At 40.6% G+C, this 17,582-nt stretch overlaps 1 protein-coding gene across 7 annotated transcripts in view; it reads right to left on the minus strand.

Moving 5' to 3' along the window:
- Positions 1-791: 791 nt before the first annotated feature.
- LOC309700734 (semaphorin-5B-like) overlaps positions 792-17,582 on the minus strand; it is a 50,903-nt gene continuing 34,112 nt past the window's right edge. For 6 of the 7 annotated variants that reach the window (XM_082524510.1, XM_082524511.1, XM_082524508.1 and 3 more), the window contains 15 exons: positions 17,263-17,548; positions 15,172-15,307; positions 13,559-13,766; positions 13,254-13,461; positions 11,101-11,218; positions 10,749-10,933; positions 10,382-10,525; positions 10,138-10,285; positions 9,100-9,325; positions 7,914-8,135; positions 7,077-7,247; positions 5,988-6,137; positions 5,636-5,671; positions 4,452-4,663; positions 792-4,352 (listed from right to left, as the gene is read on the minus strand). In XM_082524510.1, the coding sequence (XP_082380636.1) occupies positions 4,191-4,352; positions 4,452-4,663; positions 5,636-5,671; positions 5,988-6,137; positions 7,077-7,247; positions 7,914-8,135; positions 9,100-9,325; positions 10,138-10,285; positions 10,382-10,525; positions 10,749-10,933; positions 11,101-11,218; positions 13,254-13,461; positions 13,559-13,766; positions 15,172-15,307; positions 17,263-17,548 (2,612 nt within the window). In that variant the 3' untranslated portion in view covers positions 792-4,190. Of the gene's footprint in view, positions 4,353-4,451; positions 4,664-5,635; positions 5,672-5,987; positions 6,138-6,264; positions 7,248-7,913; positions 8,136-9,099; positions 9,326-10,137; positions 10,286-10,381; positions 10,526-10,748; positions 10,934-11,100; positions 11,219-13,253; positions 13,462-13,558; positions 13,767-15,171; positions 15,308-17,262; positions 17,549-17,582 lie in introns of those variants that run through there. The other variant, XR_014274733.1, reaches the window with a different exon arrangement.

Here is a 17,582-nt window from a genome sequence, read left to right on the forward strand (position 1 = left end):
AACCAAAGTGCTGACATTTCAGTGGTTCTCCTCACCTCAGCTGGAAATATTGATTTTGGTTTAATACACAAAATAAATCTTATTACAGTTAAATCCTTTGTGCAGTTTTTCCCCCCCAAATTCCAATATCTGTGATTTAAAATTGCAAAATATGTCATCATCATGGTCAGTTTCTCCAGTTTGACCTCGTATCCTCGAGTACAACTGCCTGGACGTAATCTTACTCAGAAGCAAGGCTAGTGTGGGCATCATATTTCTCCTGATCTGTTGGGCATTCAGCACATCCTCTAACCTCTAAACTTAAAGCTCCAGCCTATGTTGCCTTGTGCTCTATTCAACTTTGCTGTATCAGCTCAGTCTTTAGTCTATTTGCAGATAGCTGTAAAGTCAGCATACTGTAGAGTGGTGTAGAGACATCCAAGATATTAAATCAATCAGAAAGATCAATTGAATAAAATAGTTCATTTGATCTTTTTGAACTGAATAGAACGGCATAAAGAGTCTTAAAACTGCACATTCCTGATCTTGTTGTCTGCAAGGCGTACTAGGCATTTGCAATTTTTACTTCCTCATCCTTAAAAATCCTAAAATCCATTGTCTCCGTTTTAAAAGAAGACATTTGTAGTCCAAAACGAGCAGATTTCATCATGAATTTGAAAGATTTTTTGCACTTATTTGATATATTTTTCAATAAATGGTGTGGTCGTCACCATATAGCAGTACTGTTATTCAATTTTTACCTGCTGGTGATGTGAGGGGAAAAAAAGCAATGACAATCAAACTATTGGCACCAAAATGTATTTTTGTCATCTTCATTGTTTTTTTCAGTGTACATTATAGAAAAATATAGAGTAGCAAAAGTTCACAGTGTCCAAAAGGCAGTGTTAAGTCACATCAATCATATTTAACACAAGCGTTTTTGGGAGCAAAACAAATCCATTTTGGGGATTTTTCTTAAAATATGAGGATAAATTGTGTCCAGTGTGAATCAGATTTGACACCAAAGTGGCCTTTAAATACAAAACTCACTTTCTCTGCCGCAGACAGGGTAGGAACACCGTTTTTAAAAAGACATTTCCACTTTCTTGGTTAAATACATTCAAACATTTGTATACTTTACACAAACATGGACTGTATATTCATGAAAGAATGTCAGTACATGCAGTTACATGTATATAAACACACATATTGTACTATCGGGGCTTTTTGTTTCATGCTGTGTAAAAATGCTGAGAAACTGGTGCATTCACTTCTTGGTATTTACAAATTAGAGACACAAAATATGCAATATACGTTTTATCATTAACAACACAGGGCTTGGATTTAACACCAAAAAAAATCACTTTACTTTATTGTAAAGTTTATTTGTTTTAAAATAAAAATATACAATTCGGTTCAAATTTGTTATGATTTAGAGGTTAAGGGTGCAAAGTGTTTTTGGTATTACTAGAAGCCAACACATTTTTCAATTTCCTCTCACAGTGACTTTTATGTGGGAAATTTTCAGCAGTAGAGTTTGAGGTTGGGCTTTTTCGGCAAATCAAAACAGAATCTGGCACAAATCATCAGGAAACTAGAGCCAGTGATCAACCAGTGCACCTCCAATCCAGTTACATTAACAGCTTTTTCAGCTAAAAGCAACGATTTTGTTTCCATGTTCCTAACAGTGGAAAATTAACCGAGTAGCCGTGCCAAAGATGCCCCTATTTATTTACCTAATAATTTCCCCAGGAAATGTATTACATTATATTTTATATTATGTAAAAAATGGCACATTGTAAGAAAAATTACCCACCATTTGAAGAAATAAGCAACAAATAGCTGAAAAACACATTTATACAAGTGTGTGCAATGTTGTCCAAGTAATGAGACACGCCATCACGAGACGAAACTTAAGTTACACTCACCGGCCACTTCATTAGATACACCTTACTAGTAATAACTTTGACTCCCTTTTGCCTTCATAACTGTCATAATTCCTTGTGGCATAGACTCACAAAGGAGCTGGAAGCATTCTTCTGAGATTGATGGGTACAGTGTAGCGCTGAAGGGATGAACATGGTCAGCAACATTACTCAGGCGGAGTTTAAGCAAAAGACTATATTAAAAAAATGTTCCCCACACAATTCTGCTACCTGCTGAGGTTTGATTAAAGGTAAATTCTGACCCTGCCGTCTGAATGTTACAATACAAATTGAGATTTGTCAGATCAGGCAACATTTTTCCCATCTATTACCCAATTTTGGTGAGCTTGTGTTAATTGTAGCCTCAGTTTTCTGTTCTTAGCTGACAGGACTGACATCCAGTGTGGTATTCTGCTGCTGTAGCCTATGCTCATCTGCGTACTTGGTTTGAGTTACTGTTGTCTTCATCGTTCTTCATCATTCTGTTGCTCAGTTTGAACTTCAGCAGCTTCAAAATTTGATCAATTTTGAATTAAGAGACGTGCAGGGAGAAACCAGTTATTTTCTACGTTGTCTTCCTCAATGGAAAACACCAACGTTTAAGCACATTTTATCATCTTAAAGTTTTACATTTTAAATTTGTGCAGAACCAAAACATAAACCAAAACATTTTTGTATTTTTTGGGGGCAGCAGTTGTTTCCCAGTCACTTCAGTATGTGCTATTAAATAAAAACAAAAATTGTAGCCACCATAAGCAAGTTAATCACAAAAAAGTTACATTTTGTTGCATGAAATTAATATTCATTTGAAAAGTCTAACACTGATAATGAATTATTCACATTCTGTTGAAATATACATGAACAGCTGTATTGTTTTTGGTGATTTTTGAACAGTAGCCTTGTAAAATCGGGGCGGTACGCCCCCATATTTTTCCATAGCTGAATCAGCATGAATCTGTGAACACCCCTAAAATAATTTGTTCATTCTGCTGATAGAAAAGTTGGCAAACATGCATTTTCTTCTTTTCTTTTTTTTTACCAATGTACAGTACGAAGTCAAGCGTGTCAAAAATGTCCTCTTCAGGATTGCTGTCCATCGTTTTGCCAGCTAAGTATGAAAATTAAAGCGAATAAGCTGCGAGTCTGTTTATTTCTTAGCTTTATTCAGAGTGGAGATGTTCCTTAATACCCATCATTTCATGGATCTGTTTTTTTATCATGGAAATCAGTCTTTGCAAAAGAGTCCAGTGGATCCAGTTACACACAATGTCAGCGGAGTTCAAGCCCTGGAGGTTTGGGTTCTGCTTTCTGGCACCCTGAGCATGACCAGGGCACTTCAGGGAGGGTGAAGTGAGTAGACGGGGGGGATCCCTGTAGATGGTGGTTTCATCAGAGAACAAACGAGCCTTAAAAAACAAAACAAAACAAGTCCTCCTCTGGGAGGTAAAAGTTGATGCACTGTGGCTCACGAACAGATGCACGCACAACATCTGAAACAAGGGCCGGATCGATCGGACCACCCACAGCTCGTTCTTGGTTACTGGCTCATAGTCTCTGCAATCAGTAAACCAGTCACCTCTCATTCTGGCTCTAAGAAAACAGGCAGCTACATGGTGAAGAAAGGGAGGAAACGAAAAGGCTGCCGGCTTTTGTGGGATACTGAAAGTACCGTCAAAATATAAGAATTTAAAGAACTTCCTATAGATGCGGAAAACTAAAAAGACACTCACGATGTGCTCTCAGTAGCGCTTCTTTATATGTGAACTGTAATTTGGGATCACCTTTGTTTTGCTTCTTCCTTTATATTTACACAATTGACCTTATTTTGAAGATTATTAGTCCCCAAATCTGGGATTAATAAATTCAATCTTCCCTAGTTACAGCACCACACAGTCCACGTTGACTGACTGCGGGGTTTTTGGGCTGGCAGACATTTATTCTTGTTAGGGTAAAATGACAAATCGTGCAGGGAGATGGTGCGCAGACGGGTCAGATTTTTTAAACAGGAATTTTACATCTGAGTGATTTATACTCGAAATCTTTATAATCTCAGCGCTGTGGTCAAAAATGATATTGAGTTGTGACACACAGCTGGAACTGCTTTAAAGCAAAGAAATAGTCCAAAACCAAAATGACTTGCATGGCCAAATATTTGGGTATTTCATGAATAACTCTAATAGAAATCATTTTGGTATTTACCTTAAGACTATTTAAGACTTTGCTCTGATTTCTGAATGATGAGCACATTGTGGTGGATGAGTTTGTTGGCTGAAGCCCGGCCTCCTCTCAGCTGTGCATGTAGGTCCTGCAGGGCGAGTCTGGATGGAAGTCGTACTTGCTCAAACTGGAAGGGTAGTAGGTGGTGGCAAACATATTGCCTGAGGGCACCGGAGAGGGGAAATGGTTGCATGTCTCATCGTTGACATGAATGTTGTTCTTGTTCAGCATCTACAAAATGGCAAACCGTGTTTTATAAAAATCCTCACTTAAAAACCTTTAGAGTCTATCAACCATTTAGAAATGTATTTAAAGTAATTACAAGCCCACCTTGAACTCCATGGGGATGTACTTCTCATTCTTTGGCGTGGCGTTGCCCTGCTTGTTGTAAGTGAGGTGGTTTGGTGTGCTCGGGTGGATTACCGCTGACTCTGCCGATGGTCGGTTCAGGTGGTGACAGTATGTGAAGGCCAGAGCTGACAGGAGGGCTGCTGCAAAGAAACTGGCTAAGCCCACAGCTGCCAGCTGGAACAAGGTAAAGGCTGTACACAGGGAGGCGGGGAAGGAAGAGCACAGAAACAGAGCCATTGTTAAACCAGTGAGAAATGTAGCCTTGTAAGGGGATGGGTAATGATAGGCTGAGATGACAAACAATCGAGGACACTAAATAACACTGATGAAGTTTTAAGTGAAGTTTGCCTCAAAATGTTACAAATGCACACGATATGATCCGCAAGCATAAACTAAGTTTACGAATGTGTGCAATTTGTGTGTAACTATTTGTGTGCACAGCTTATTTGCGTCTGATCCAGACGCAAATAAGCTGTTTGACCACACAGGATCAAACAGCTGTGTATCATTTTCTCTTGCAAAAAAGCTTCCTTCCTTCCAAATTCGAGAACACATTGACCAGGATTATATTGATATTCAAAATATACAGAATTTATATTTCCTAGTTTTCCACTTCCACTTGAACGCAGCTTATATTTGTGGATCTGTGAAGAGCTGGCAGTGTGAAATTTCTCGTGCTCGTGGGTCATGTCGTATGCATTTGCAACACTTTTGAGGTAAAATTTTCACTGTAATAGAAAATAGTCTGTCTAGAAGGTGGTGTAAAAAATTTGAGCTTTTGTTAGAAGGGAAAGAAAGCGAGGAACTAAAAGCAACTCAAAGTTCATGTCACTACCTGAATGGGACCAATATCGATTCCACATTTTCGGCCAATCCCGTGCCACAAACAAAAGTCAATATGGTACCAACTGTGTGGTACACATCAGGAGAAGAAGAAAGCCAATAACTTTTACAAGAATGGCTAGTTGTTGCTACATCCTCCAATTAAACCGAGGAGATACTGATTTGGTTTGGATGCAACGCTGGAAGAAAAGCAGGAAACCCTGCAGATATTTCATGCTGGGAATTGAAGAGCGCAGGAGGTGTGTATGTGTGTAAGCTGGGAACAATGTGTAATTATTTGGGGGAGAGTGAACAGAAAGACATCAGTTGTTTTCACTCACTTCCACAGCTCTGGTCCTCCTGACCGGGCAAAATGACTGCAGAGAAAGAGAAATGAAAAAAAAAAAAAAGCCATCAATGTAGAGAAGAAGAAAAAAGAAAATCACAGCAGCTCTGAGAGATCAAACAAGACAAAAGTAGTTAATTTCAGTTTCTCACAAAGCCTTCCCTGTTCTCGAGGTAGGCACGCTGCTGACATCTCCGCTAATTCATCTTTTTAATTTTCTCCAAATGCAGAGTGAACAAGTCAGCATTTAGCGTGCCTGATTAAACTTTTCATTCAAGTTAATTTTTCCAGCTTATATCTGCAACAGTCTGCAGCGGTCCTGTTTACATGTGCGATCATGCGCTTACCCGGCACCTCGTGAGGCTGGCACGGCCTAGACTGGGTGACGTTGCCCTGGCAGAGACTGACCTCAGCCTCTTGGTTCTCATCGCAGCGGCGGGTGCGATGCTGCAGGCCCTCGTCGTCACAGTCCCCCCACTCTGTCCATTCACCCCAACCTGCAAACACAGGAATCAGGGAAAACGACAAACGTCCAAATGAGAAACAGGAAAATAAATGAGCATTTTTCCAATCACCAACAAACTCAACCTCCTCTGCAAGGAGAGGAACTGTGTGGTAAGTCACCAAGAGTGCAGCCTGACGAGTTCTGGCCACAGTGCATCAGTGCAATGGTCATCATCATCAGTCAGCAACCTTGTGTGCCTCCCGGGATCGCTTTGTTTCGCGAACAAAAGCCTAAAATGGACGAGGAGTTGATTACACCGATTTGCCTCCCGTGTCTCTGCATTTTTTTTCTTCTTTTCAAAGTCCAAGGGAATAAAGATATACAAGAAGCTGCTCGCATCCAAATTCACGTCGATAGGGAAATTTGGAGCTATTTCATTAACTGTTTTTCCGTTCCTTCTCCGACCTTCAGACGACGCATGCTGGGAGAGGCTCCAACGGCCACATTGTTTTCCTTCTCATCACAAATATTGATTGGCCCGTGTGGGGGAGATTTCCCATCAGTGGCCAAAGAAGAAGCAGTTATTTAATCTAGATAGACTGAGAGAATCTAGAGAGTATTTTTAATGGTGTAATAATTGTAATGAATTTTTAAAAATTTAGAAATTTGGATAAAGGGGTTGTTTGTAAGAAAGTTATAAGCTGACTTTTATCTTTAACTTCACAACATTAATGTTCAAATCAGATTAACTGCAGTCCTTTGTAGTGAATCCCCCCCCCCTAAGACACAGAAATTCATATTATAACTGCTGATAATATCTGTACCATAATTTACTCATCTTCACTTCAGTTAGAAAGCTTTTGTCTTCAAACCTAGACACAGACAAAATCTGCTAGTGATGTAATATGTTCAACTGATCCATCTGTGACCATTACACATCTTTGGTTTGTCTGAAACCTTCCATAGTGCGGCTTCACATATCCCTTCATACCCTCACAGGCGTGTATATTACAAAGGGCCTCTTCAGTATGCAGGCCTATGCAGATATCTCCTCCGTTGGCAGGGGGTGGGCTGCTGCATGTCCGAGTCCTCTGGTAGTGCCCGCCTCCACAGCTGGACGTGCACTGGGACCAGGCAGACCAGCAAGACCAGGCTCCATTCACTAGATTTAGAAGAAAACCCCATAATAATGTAACACAATGTAATGCAAGCTAATGATGGTATATAACAGTTTCATGTAGCTGTGACCTCAGTGCACAAGTGTTTTTAATTGGCATTTTTTTCCACTGGCCACCAGGGGGAGATTCATATAGTAGCAAAAAGTCTAACTGTGCAGAGGTCTATTGCGGAGGGCCATGAGTACCAAAACGAATTAAATAAATATATCATTAAATAATAAATCAAATGTGCCATTAATAAATTAAAATTGGAAAAAAAGAATTATTAAATTCAATTAAATGAATGAATATTCAATTATTTATATACTGAATTAATTAATGATTTAATGATTGATTATTTAATGAAACACAACAATAAATGAGACATACAACATACATTCATCTTGTAAACGATCGTCCCCACTAGAATAAAGACAGACAGGAAATCAATGTATGCATGCTTTAGGATGTGGGTACCTAATGATTGTTAGCCGCTAACACGTGAGCATGCAGTGACCACAGTTCTGCAGTCAGATCCACCACCCAATCAACATCAGCTCTAGGCTTAATGCTTAATGGGACCTCAGTGTCCAGCTGGTAATGTCACTGTGGTTGTGTCCACCATTTATGTACAGTCTGTGAGGTACAGTGCACTAGAAGCTCTCTGTTACCTGGACACGGTTGAGTGTTGCAGTCCTGATACTCCACCGGCGATCCCACACAGGCGCTGGGGTTGATCCTCCCTTCTATCGTCAAGCAGCTGCGTTTCCGAGTTCGGAAGCCTCTGGAGCACTGCTGGGAACAGCTGGACCACGTTTCCCAGGATCCCCATCGGGCACCTTGTGGCTGGGATGAAGTTCGGACACTTGTCTTCATTAAGTCTTCAACCAAAGCTGGCAACAAATATAAAACACATTTTGTTCTCTATCTTAGAATCCAAACAAGGGAAACAAATTACACTAAAAAAATATACAAGTCGATCACAACATCTGCCACAATCTGCTGAACGAGTCAGAAATTTTCTCTGAATTCAAATCGGAGACACGCTATTGTATGGTTTTATTGCTAAGCTCAGCAGCCAGCCTGTTATGAAACAACAATTAGCGAGGTACAATGCAGGCACAAAATGAGCTAGATTTCCCTGTACGCTGACACACACATACAGTTGGTATACCCACAATTGCAAATTATTTACATATGAATCAGAAGCGCTTCCTGAGGCTTTTAAATGAGGCCACCAGAAACATTTCATTAAGATTTTCTTTTCTGAGGATGACAACTTGAGAGCAGTCACACAAGCTGCGAAAAACAATGACATTTCCCACTTCCTCAGCTTTACTTATTTTGGAGTAAATACCCAAAGGGTGATACAATCCAGATTCTATGAGGGAGAAGAGAAAAAAAACAAAAGCTTAGATGACTCTGAGGGATGAAGGAAGAGGACATCTGCTTCCCCACAACAGTTCAATGATGTTTAATCAATCTGCTGACTGATGTCCACAGACAGGAAACCAGCTGTGTTTAGCGTGGCATACTGGGAGATATGCCACCAGCAGTGCTGATAAAAGCTCAGACAGATACAGCTCTAGGCAGATAGCGTGTGTACGACTGCTGTATGGAGTCGAAAAACTTCACAAAAATGATTCAAACCTTAAAAAATTTACCCCCGCTTACCCTCCCTGTGGAATCCAGGTACACCTGCATTCTAGCAGGTAATCACAGCAACAGCTGTGTTTGCACATTTACAATCAAGCACATCTGCTGTGACTTACAAACAGAAAATATGGCAACATTTCTAGTTTCCCTAAGTTGTTAAACTCGCTTTTCCACATCTCCCAGCTTATTTCCAGTACTCACAGTCAGTCTGGCAAGCTCCAGACCCGTCGTTGGGGCAGAAACGGGTCTCCACCTTCTTCCTGCCCAGCTGGAGCTGCTGGGGGTCCGGCAGAAGTGCCCGGCATGTGTACCTGAATCTCTGCTCCTGCCGTGACCCGTCTTGGCTTACATTGACGGGCATCCACTGGGTCCAGGGGGTGTTACGACGAACTTCAGGGCAAGCCTCCAGGTTACAGGCTTTGTACTCCTGCAGAACAGGATGGAAACAGCTCATCAACTTTAGAGCTAATGAAAAGGCAAATCCCAGCAGGCTACAGCTACTGCTGTCTATCCTATCACAGCTACATCTCCCAATTGATTGCAGAGAGAGCCTGCTGCCTTATTATATCCTGCCAAACAACACAAACATTACAGTTTTCCTGGGAGAGGGCTCAATCATGCAGCAACTTACTGTATTTAATAGGACATAAACTTGAGCTTTATTGAATGCAATGAAGAACAAAACCCTTTTTAGATGTGAGTTTTCCCCAGGTACAGACATTAAAGTTTAATGCAGAAGGACTTCCAGCCCTTTAATTGGGTAGTGCTCAGAAAGTTTTTCTCTACAACAGCTAACTTTGACTTTTTTTTTTGCCCTCAAAAAAGTAAGTATAAATATTGTTAGTAAGTATAAATAAATAATTCTGACAATACAAAATGAAAAAAAATGTAGAAGCTTTCTAGAAATAGAATAGCAGAGCAGATAGACTGGGTTGGCTCAGATTTCCCAAGTGTTTCCAAAAAATGGCAGGGCTTCAGAGTTCAAATGTATACCTAATAAAGTGGCCTATGATGTGGACAGATAGACAGATGTTTTCCCCCAAGTCTAGCAGACTGAGACTGAGCAGAAAGAGCGGGGACTGTGTGTACCTGCTGTACAATCTGAGGTACTTGTGGGGAAAACAAACGTCCTTAATCTTGTTGTGTAATAAAAACAGACAAGTAGGTCACTCATGTCTGCAAATCAACTCGGATATTATTTTGCCTACTCTCTTCTCTTCACATATAGAGCAAAAATACCGTAGCACATCCAGGACAGCTGTTTCCGTTCTCACAGCTTCTCGTCCTGGAGTGGACCCCCCCACCACAGTCAGCACTGCAGTGAGCCCAGGGTCCCCACGCAGTCCACACTATGGGAAGTGGGCATGGCTTTTTCTCATTGCACAGCCTGGAAATACAAAGAGGAATGCACACTCACTCACACACAGAGCTTTGTAATGCAGTAATCGGGCCTGATCGCTAAATTCTGAAGTAACCTCCTCACCTCTCCTCCCGTCCCTGGCCGACACAGACTCTACCGCCGTGGCGAGGTGCGGGGTTATTGCAGGAGCGCTGCCTCACCTCAAACCCAATGCCGCAGCTGCTGCTACACTGGCCCCACGATGACCAGGGAGTCCAGCCGCCATTCCTGAGAAAGAGAACATAAGAAGGGATGTGACTGAGCCTGATGTTTTAAAACGAATGTGTTTTTTAAGCAAACTGTCTCCTTTTATGAGTGTATTAGTTGTTAGAATATAGTTGAACATAAAGGACTATTTTTAGATTTACTTACATAACAGTGCATTTTTTCAAAGATTGATTTCAAAGGATTAGTATGGGAATAATGGATGTCTGCATGAAAAGAAATATACCTGGAGCAGTTTGCCACCTGGATCGTCGGGCCCTTGCATTCAATCCCTCCACATCTGGCCACCGGTCCATTGCAAAAGCGCGACCGACACAAACAGCTGCTGATGGAGCCATCACCATCATCGTGGTTACAAGGCTGCCAAGGCTTCCACGGACCAAAACCACCATCCTGAGTCAGGTTCCTCACCTCCAGAGAGGATTAGAGAATCACATATGATAATTAGCATGCTATATTAGGCTAGTGATAATGAGTTTTTGTTTTTTATTATCAAACAGGGAACTTGTGATGAAATTCTTATTACCGTAGAAGTGAGACAGGAAAGATCTATACAACAGACAAACCCAGTGTCTTACAGGGCATTCAGTGATGTTCTGCGTCCACTGGTTCATGTTGGAGCTCTCCTCGATGGTGGTGCACCGCTTCTGTTTATGATCCCAGCCACAGTAAGGGTCCCGGGCCTCCATGCAGGAGCTAACAGGTATTTAGATAGACTATCAGTGTCTGTAGATGCCTTTCTTTAGCAGTTTGCAGATTTTTAAGCTGACACAAAGTCGGACAATCTACTGATTGTTGTGTTTCTGCTCATAAAAGATCTCCTGTTGTGTTTTGAGTGAGAAAGCTGTCAACTATTCCAGCAGTGTACTCATTGTCAACAAAATTCATAAAAGCCTGCTTGATATGTCTGCTCTGAGTCTTGCAGAACTGTACCCTGACAGTCCAAAATGTGTCTCTTTGTAGGGAAGATAAATAGGGCTCTTAACAGAATCATCTTTGTCAGCATTTGTTCGCAGGCCCTTAAGACTTGGACACCCGCGTGTAGGGCTGAACGATATATCGCATTTGCGATAATATCGCGACATGATCAAGTGCAATTTTCTAACCGCAAAGGCTGCGATTATACTGCGATTATATTATACAATTCATGGGCTGCATCCTCCTGAGGCCGCATTTGTAGACCGATTACGTCACAGCGACGCGCCAAAGGCTGTCCAAATTACTACCATATCCCAGAATTCATAGCGCGGCCCAGCCAAACTCCAGTTTCCAGCAATGGCGGCCGCTACTAAGTTTTAAAATTACTCATACTAATCTTTCTGGGTCACAAAATAAACTTTTAACATATTTTCAGGCGAGAAAGTAGTTGTGTAAACATCAAATATCTGCTCGGTTTATCAAGATATCCCATATTTGCAAAAGTGCTTCGACGTTTTCAGAGGCGTCTGCTACCCACCAGCTCGACAGCTAGCCGGGAGCTCGAGGGTTACTGATGCGGCCGAGAACGGCACAACTCCCGGCACATCATTTTCAGATCACCGCGGAGTTTCGCTGCTCGGGTTAAACGTAATATATAAGTCACTTAGACAACCTAAAAATGTTATTGTTGGGCTTTTTTCAGTGTTTTGTTTGTTCGTGAGTAAATCGGTTTGGCTGAGATTAAAGTTATTAGATTAGATAAAATAAAACTTTATTAATCCCCCGGGTGGGTTCCTCCTTGGTTTTCACACAGCTGACTAAACGTCAAACAGAAAACTTATTAAACAGAAGTATGAGACAGTCGAGAATTTACACCAGTGTCTGGTTATATTTTAGATAGCAAGAAGCAGACGGCCGAGTTTATTAAACTCCACCGAGACAACGGTGACGCTAATCAGAAGGCTAGACCGTCCAATTTCACGCCTTTAAACTTTAAAGGCGTGTTTGTGTGTGTGTTTATACAATTGCTATTATGTTTGCACTTTATGTGTAATGTTACTGACTGCAGAGATCAGTAAGATGTGTGTATTTTTTATTTATTAGTTTTATTTATTTAATATTATTTTTTAATTGAATGACTGTCTAGTAGTTCACAGATGTCGAAAAACTGAGTGTGGTAAAGCCACTGATTTTTTTTATGTATATTTCTGCAATCTGCACATTGCACTGACTTTCATTTTAATGTTTACACCAGGGTTCCTTGTCAGCACTTTATGCTCAGATGTTTGTAAGCTAAAAATAAACTATTGTGTATGTTCAAATATACTGTTGTGATTGAAGAAGTTAAATAAAAATGTCAGTCATCAATTCATGCATCACCTCATGTCATCATAACAGAGGTCTGTCTTCCAGGAAAGAACAGTTTAAAATTAATGTAATATAGTATTGGCCATACTATATGATGTATTGCTTGTCTTTGTTTAATAATACAGAAGACAAAGACCTTAAAAAATAATCGCATATCGCATCGCAATCGCAATATTGGGGCAAAAAATCGCAATTAGATTATTTTCCATAATTGTTCAGCCCTACCCGCGTGTGTTTCTTAGTAGATTTGCCCACTCATCACCAGCACCAGAAAATCAATATATGTGCAGGCTCACACAGACTAAAGGCTACAATTTTTCATTTTTCTTATGCTAAATATTTATACTCGGTCATATTTATGGTTCTTATGTTCATTAATCTGTAGGTATATTTGTTTCTATTTGGTATAAAGACTAAAAGCATTGTAGAAAATCTTGGACCAAACCGTTCAGTTGGGTAGCTGGAGCAGCGCTCTAATGGGATCTTCACCAATCTGTCATTGAGGCCCACAAACAGTGATCTGTCATTGTGGAGAATTTGCAGACTCTTTATTGGCCCCACTTTCCCTTCGGGCAGGATCCTGAGCTCCTCCAGGTAGCAGTCATGCAGGCTTTTATTGGTTGTGGAGAGAGCCTTCAGAATGGTGCCATATTCTTTTAAGATAATAGTAATAAGAGCAAGCTCCAGGATAGCAGATAAAAAAACGGTTCGAGTGATTATTTTCTAATTTTTAATTAGAACATGTCTCACCCGTGCCGATGTACATGACGTGGTAGAGAGAGTGTCGGCCCTGCACGATATCCACCACCAGCTTAGAGAAACGTAGGTTGTCCTGGGTGAGCAGGGGGTTGACGGTTACTGGCTGGACCACGTCATTCATGAGGAAGAGCCGCTGGGCGTCCTGGAGGCTGCGCTCTGTCAGGTTTCCCCCATTGGCGCCCTCCTCTAACGTGCCACACTGAGCAGTCAAGAAGGAGGCAGCAGAAGGGCGTTTAGTGAAAGGGAAGCTTCTCATATTGTGTCTGTGAAGGTTCTTAGTCCTCCAGGTCATCGTAGTCTAAGGAGCTTGGAAAGAAGCCCGTTTTCACACCTTGGCTCATGTGATTAGGTAGAGGATCATTAGGGGGTCCTTTTGTCCCTCTTGGGGGGAAACTCCCACAGGGTTTAATCTGGGACTCTCCACCATTTGACCCTAGAACTGAAGAAGCTTCTCGGATGAGAGGTGAAACGTCTTCAAGCAACTTGAAGTCCAGACGCTTTTCTTTCCAAGCTCCTTAGACTTCTTATACTGTGTTATTATAGACAGTCTGCATAATTCATAATCCAGAAAAGTCTTATTTGTAATATACTGGCCAATTATGCAGTCTCTTAGTTCTTCGTCTAGCTGAAACATGCATTTAAACACACGTCTCTTAAGATTCTCCACCTCAAAAGCCCATTTTCTTCTGATGCTGCTCCTCATTCAGTGTTTGTGCACTGCACCTCCACATAAGGCAGGGGTGTTAAACATAAGGCCTTAATCTTTACTGGCCCAGTAAAGATTAAAATTTGGCCCACTGGAAGGCGCTAGAAAATGTGGAGGAGAGATATTTGGTACTTTTAACTGTATTTTCACAAGTTTTATATCTTTTTCAACTGATAAAGACCTCCCCTGCAGCTATGCATGCTACACCAAAGTAATGAAGTTATAAACAATTAAATGACAGAAAAGTTCCTGGTTTTTACAGTGTCCACAGTAAAAAAAAAAAGAAAAAGGGTAAAGTCCGATGATGGATATCTTATTATCGTTAGGCATGTAAATAGTTTTGTGCATGCTAGCTTAATGGCAATCTTACAGGCAACAAATGCTTCATGAAAAAATTGTTAAGCTTTTTTTGTTTTATATTTAAGGACAAAATTTCAGGCAAGATCATTACTGTTGCTAAAGGACTGTTAGCGACAGTGTTAATTTATATTAAATAAATGCAAGGTTAAAATTGCACATAGCAAAACACAAGCTTATATACAGACATTATACAACAGGAAATGTGACTACAGTTTCCCTGTAGCTCAAACTGAACAGCACTTTGCAGATGCATTGGGAAATTTGCCAAGCATTTATTTTGGGGACATGTATTTGTTGGAGCTGAGCAAAACTTCTCTGCTGCACTGCATTTAGATATCTGCAATCAGCACAGAGTGATGAAGTGGATGTCAGTCTTTTGAAAATTTCTTTACAAGCCTTCGTGGAATTGCTGGGCAACTGTGGCAAGATAAAGCTGTTTGCTTTAGTGTCCTCACCAACCTCATGTTCTCAGAGAAAAATACATATGTATGAAGAGGTCTGAATTCTTTGTCATTGTCCATGTTTTGAAATGAGTTACCTGAAAGTTGGGTATAGGGTTTGGAGTGGCCAGCCAAGCAGTGCGCGGGTTCTCCTGGTATCGAAATGGGCCATTGAAGGCTTGGGTGATGGCGCTCAGATTAAAAGCACAGACAGCAGAAGCTGATATGCTGTTTCTAGAGAAGCACAGGAAATTACAATGCTCAGGTCTTAGCTAATGAATGTGAAGGAAAGCAAACATTCTTGAGCACATCTCTACAGAAAAGCACATATTTCTATTTTAACAGTAAAATACAAACATAACCTTTTAGTTGCCTCAGTTGAAACTACTCTATGGAATAAACATTAGTGTGTAGTCTTAAAGCAAGCCCCAGTGGCACAGCTGATATGCGAGAGGACACATTTGCCAAAATAAATTACCTTTCATACAAACATGATAAGAGATATTAATAGTTAGTACTTTTGGTCAAAGTTTTATTAAAAAGCCTCAAAATGCTGTCTAGGTATATTAGCCAGAAAAAGACTAATGTACACAATATCACTGTAACTTACCAAACCAAGTGTTTTTTACTTGGCTTTAAATAAGGCAATGTACAAGTGCCAAAATAATCCAGTTCCTTTAATGGCCAATGTGTTAACATTTACGACTTTAAAGAAGAAAAAAGCACATTTCTAGCACAGTATAATAACCTGTCTTGGTTTTTATAGACAATGACAAAGTACATGGCAGCTGTCCAGGAACAAATGCTTTAAAGCTATGTGTAATTAAGGTTGTGTAGACCTGGAGTGACCTGTAGGTGCACAGACAACTGTAGCTGCTAGCTATAGTCTCACCTCAGCTAATTCATGCCCATATTTTCCACCAATTTTGTGAAATTATGTGACAGACAGTATTGCCTTCTGGGTAGTTCATTGTACTAACAGGCTGTCTAACTCTTTTGAGTCAATTCTATGCATTATTGATTGTATTTAGGACAAATTGGCTAATGACTACTGTTGCAAAAGGACTATTAGCGACAGTGTTAATTTATATTAAATAAATGCAAGTTTAAAATTGAACATAGCAAAACACATGCTTATATACAGACACTGACAGTGTGTCAGTGTGGCAGCATGTGTATCAGTGGAACACAATTTGCTAACCTAGCTAGCTTTCAATAGCTAGCTTAGCACTCCATCCTTGTGTCTATATTTAGCCACGTTAAGCAAGCTGGTAACAGCAAAAACACAAAATTTGTTGGTGAGGCTACAGTGAGTGCATCTTTCTTTCATATCCTCCTGAGAACCGAGGAAAGTTTCTTTCATTGTAACTTTTTTGTGATGTCCTGCCTATTTGGAGCTGAAAGAGGCCACCCAAACACACTTTTGAAAACAACAGGACTTATTAGGGTAGCTCAAATAAGTCAAAATATATTGACCAAAAACAAACGTCCATTAAAGAGGACATAAATGAACAGACTGGTTCTCAGGAGGATATACTCTATGACCTAGTGACCCAGTGTTTTGAGTTTTAGTTCATTTTGATGTTTATATGTTTAAGCTCATTAGGTTTCCTATGTTCATTTGCTTATCAGTTCCCCCTTGTGTTTTCAACCCCTGTGAAGTCTCCCTTGCCCTTCATGTGTTTCATGTCTGTGAGTCTCATATTGTCATGTCTGCATTATGTTTCCTGTTTTATTTTGAAGGGGTCCGGTGTTCCTATGTTCAATGTTTTTAGTTTTACTCTCCTCTTGTGACGTTGTTATGTTCATGTGTGTCAGCTGTTTCTCCATGTGTTTCCATTTCCCTCATTATCCTCCTGTGTGTATTTAGTCGGTGTGTTCTGGTCATTCTTTGTCAGGTCGTCTGTTGGCCACGCCATGTTTCCAAGTTTCATGTCTAGGTTTTTCTTGTTGTTTGTTTAGTTCTCCCAGTTTAGGGTAATGTTAGTTTTACTTCAGTCTGCCTTGCCCTTTGTTTGTTCCTTTTTTACCAGCCATATTAAACGGCTTGCTTTTTGTTAACATTCAAGTGTTGTTCCCTGTTCCTTGGAGTCTGCATTTTGGGTCCTTCTTGTCAATTCATACAGTCTGCCCTCGCCAGACTGTGACATAAAGTCTATGAAATGACATTATTAACAAACAGAACTCACACATTAGTGGTAAAAATGCCATAAATCAGATCTTGCTCAGGTAAGTAGAAGGTGCTCTGGAGCTCGTTGTAGTAAAAGGGGATTTCTCCTGAGCGTGAGCAGTTGAGGCGAGCCTTCATGAAGGTGGTCCAGGTGTCCTCCAATAGAAAGCGTCCACCCATATCATTCTTACAGACCCGAGCCACTCGAGAGAACACCATTTTCCCACAGTCATTTTCCACCGCAGTTTCCCTCAAGAAGAAGTACGCAAAACGACCAATCTCATAAACAGACACAAAATGAGGCTCTAGAAGAATAGAAGAGGCAGAGACACAGGTCAG

Source organism: Aulonocara stuartgranti, assembly GCF_965226115.1.
Source record: "Aulonocara stuartgranti genome assembly, chromosome: 23".
Taxonomy (NCBI): Eukaryota; Metazoa; Chordata; class Actinopteri; order Cichliformes; family Cichlidae; genus Aulonocara; species Aulonocara stuartgranti.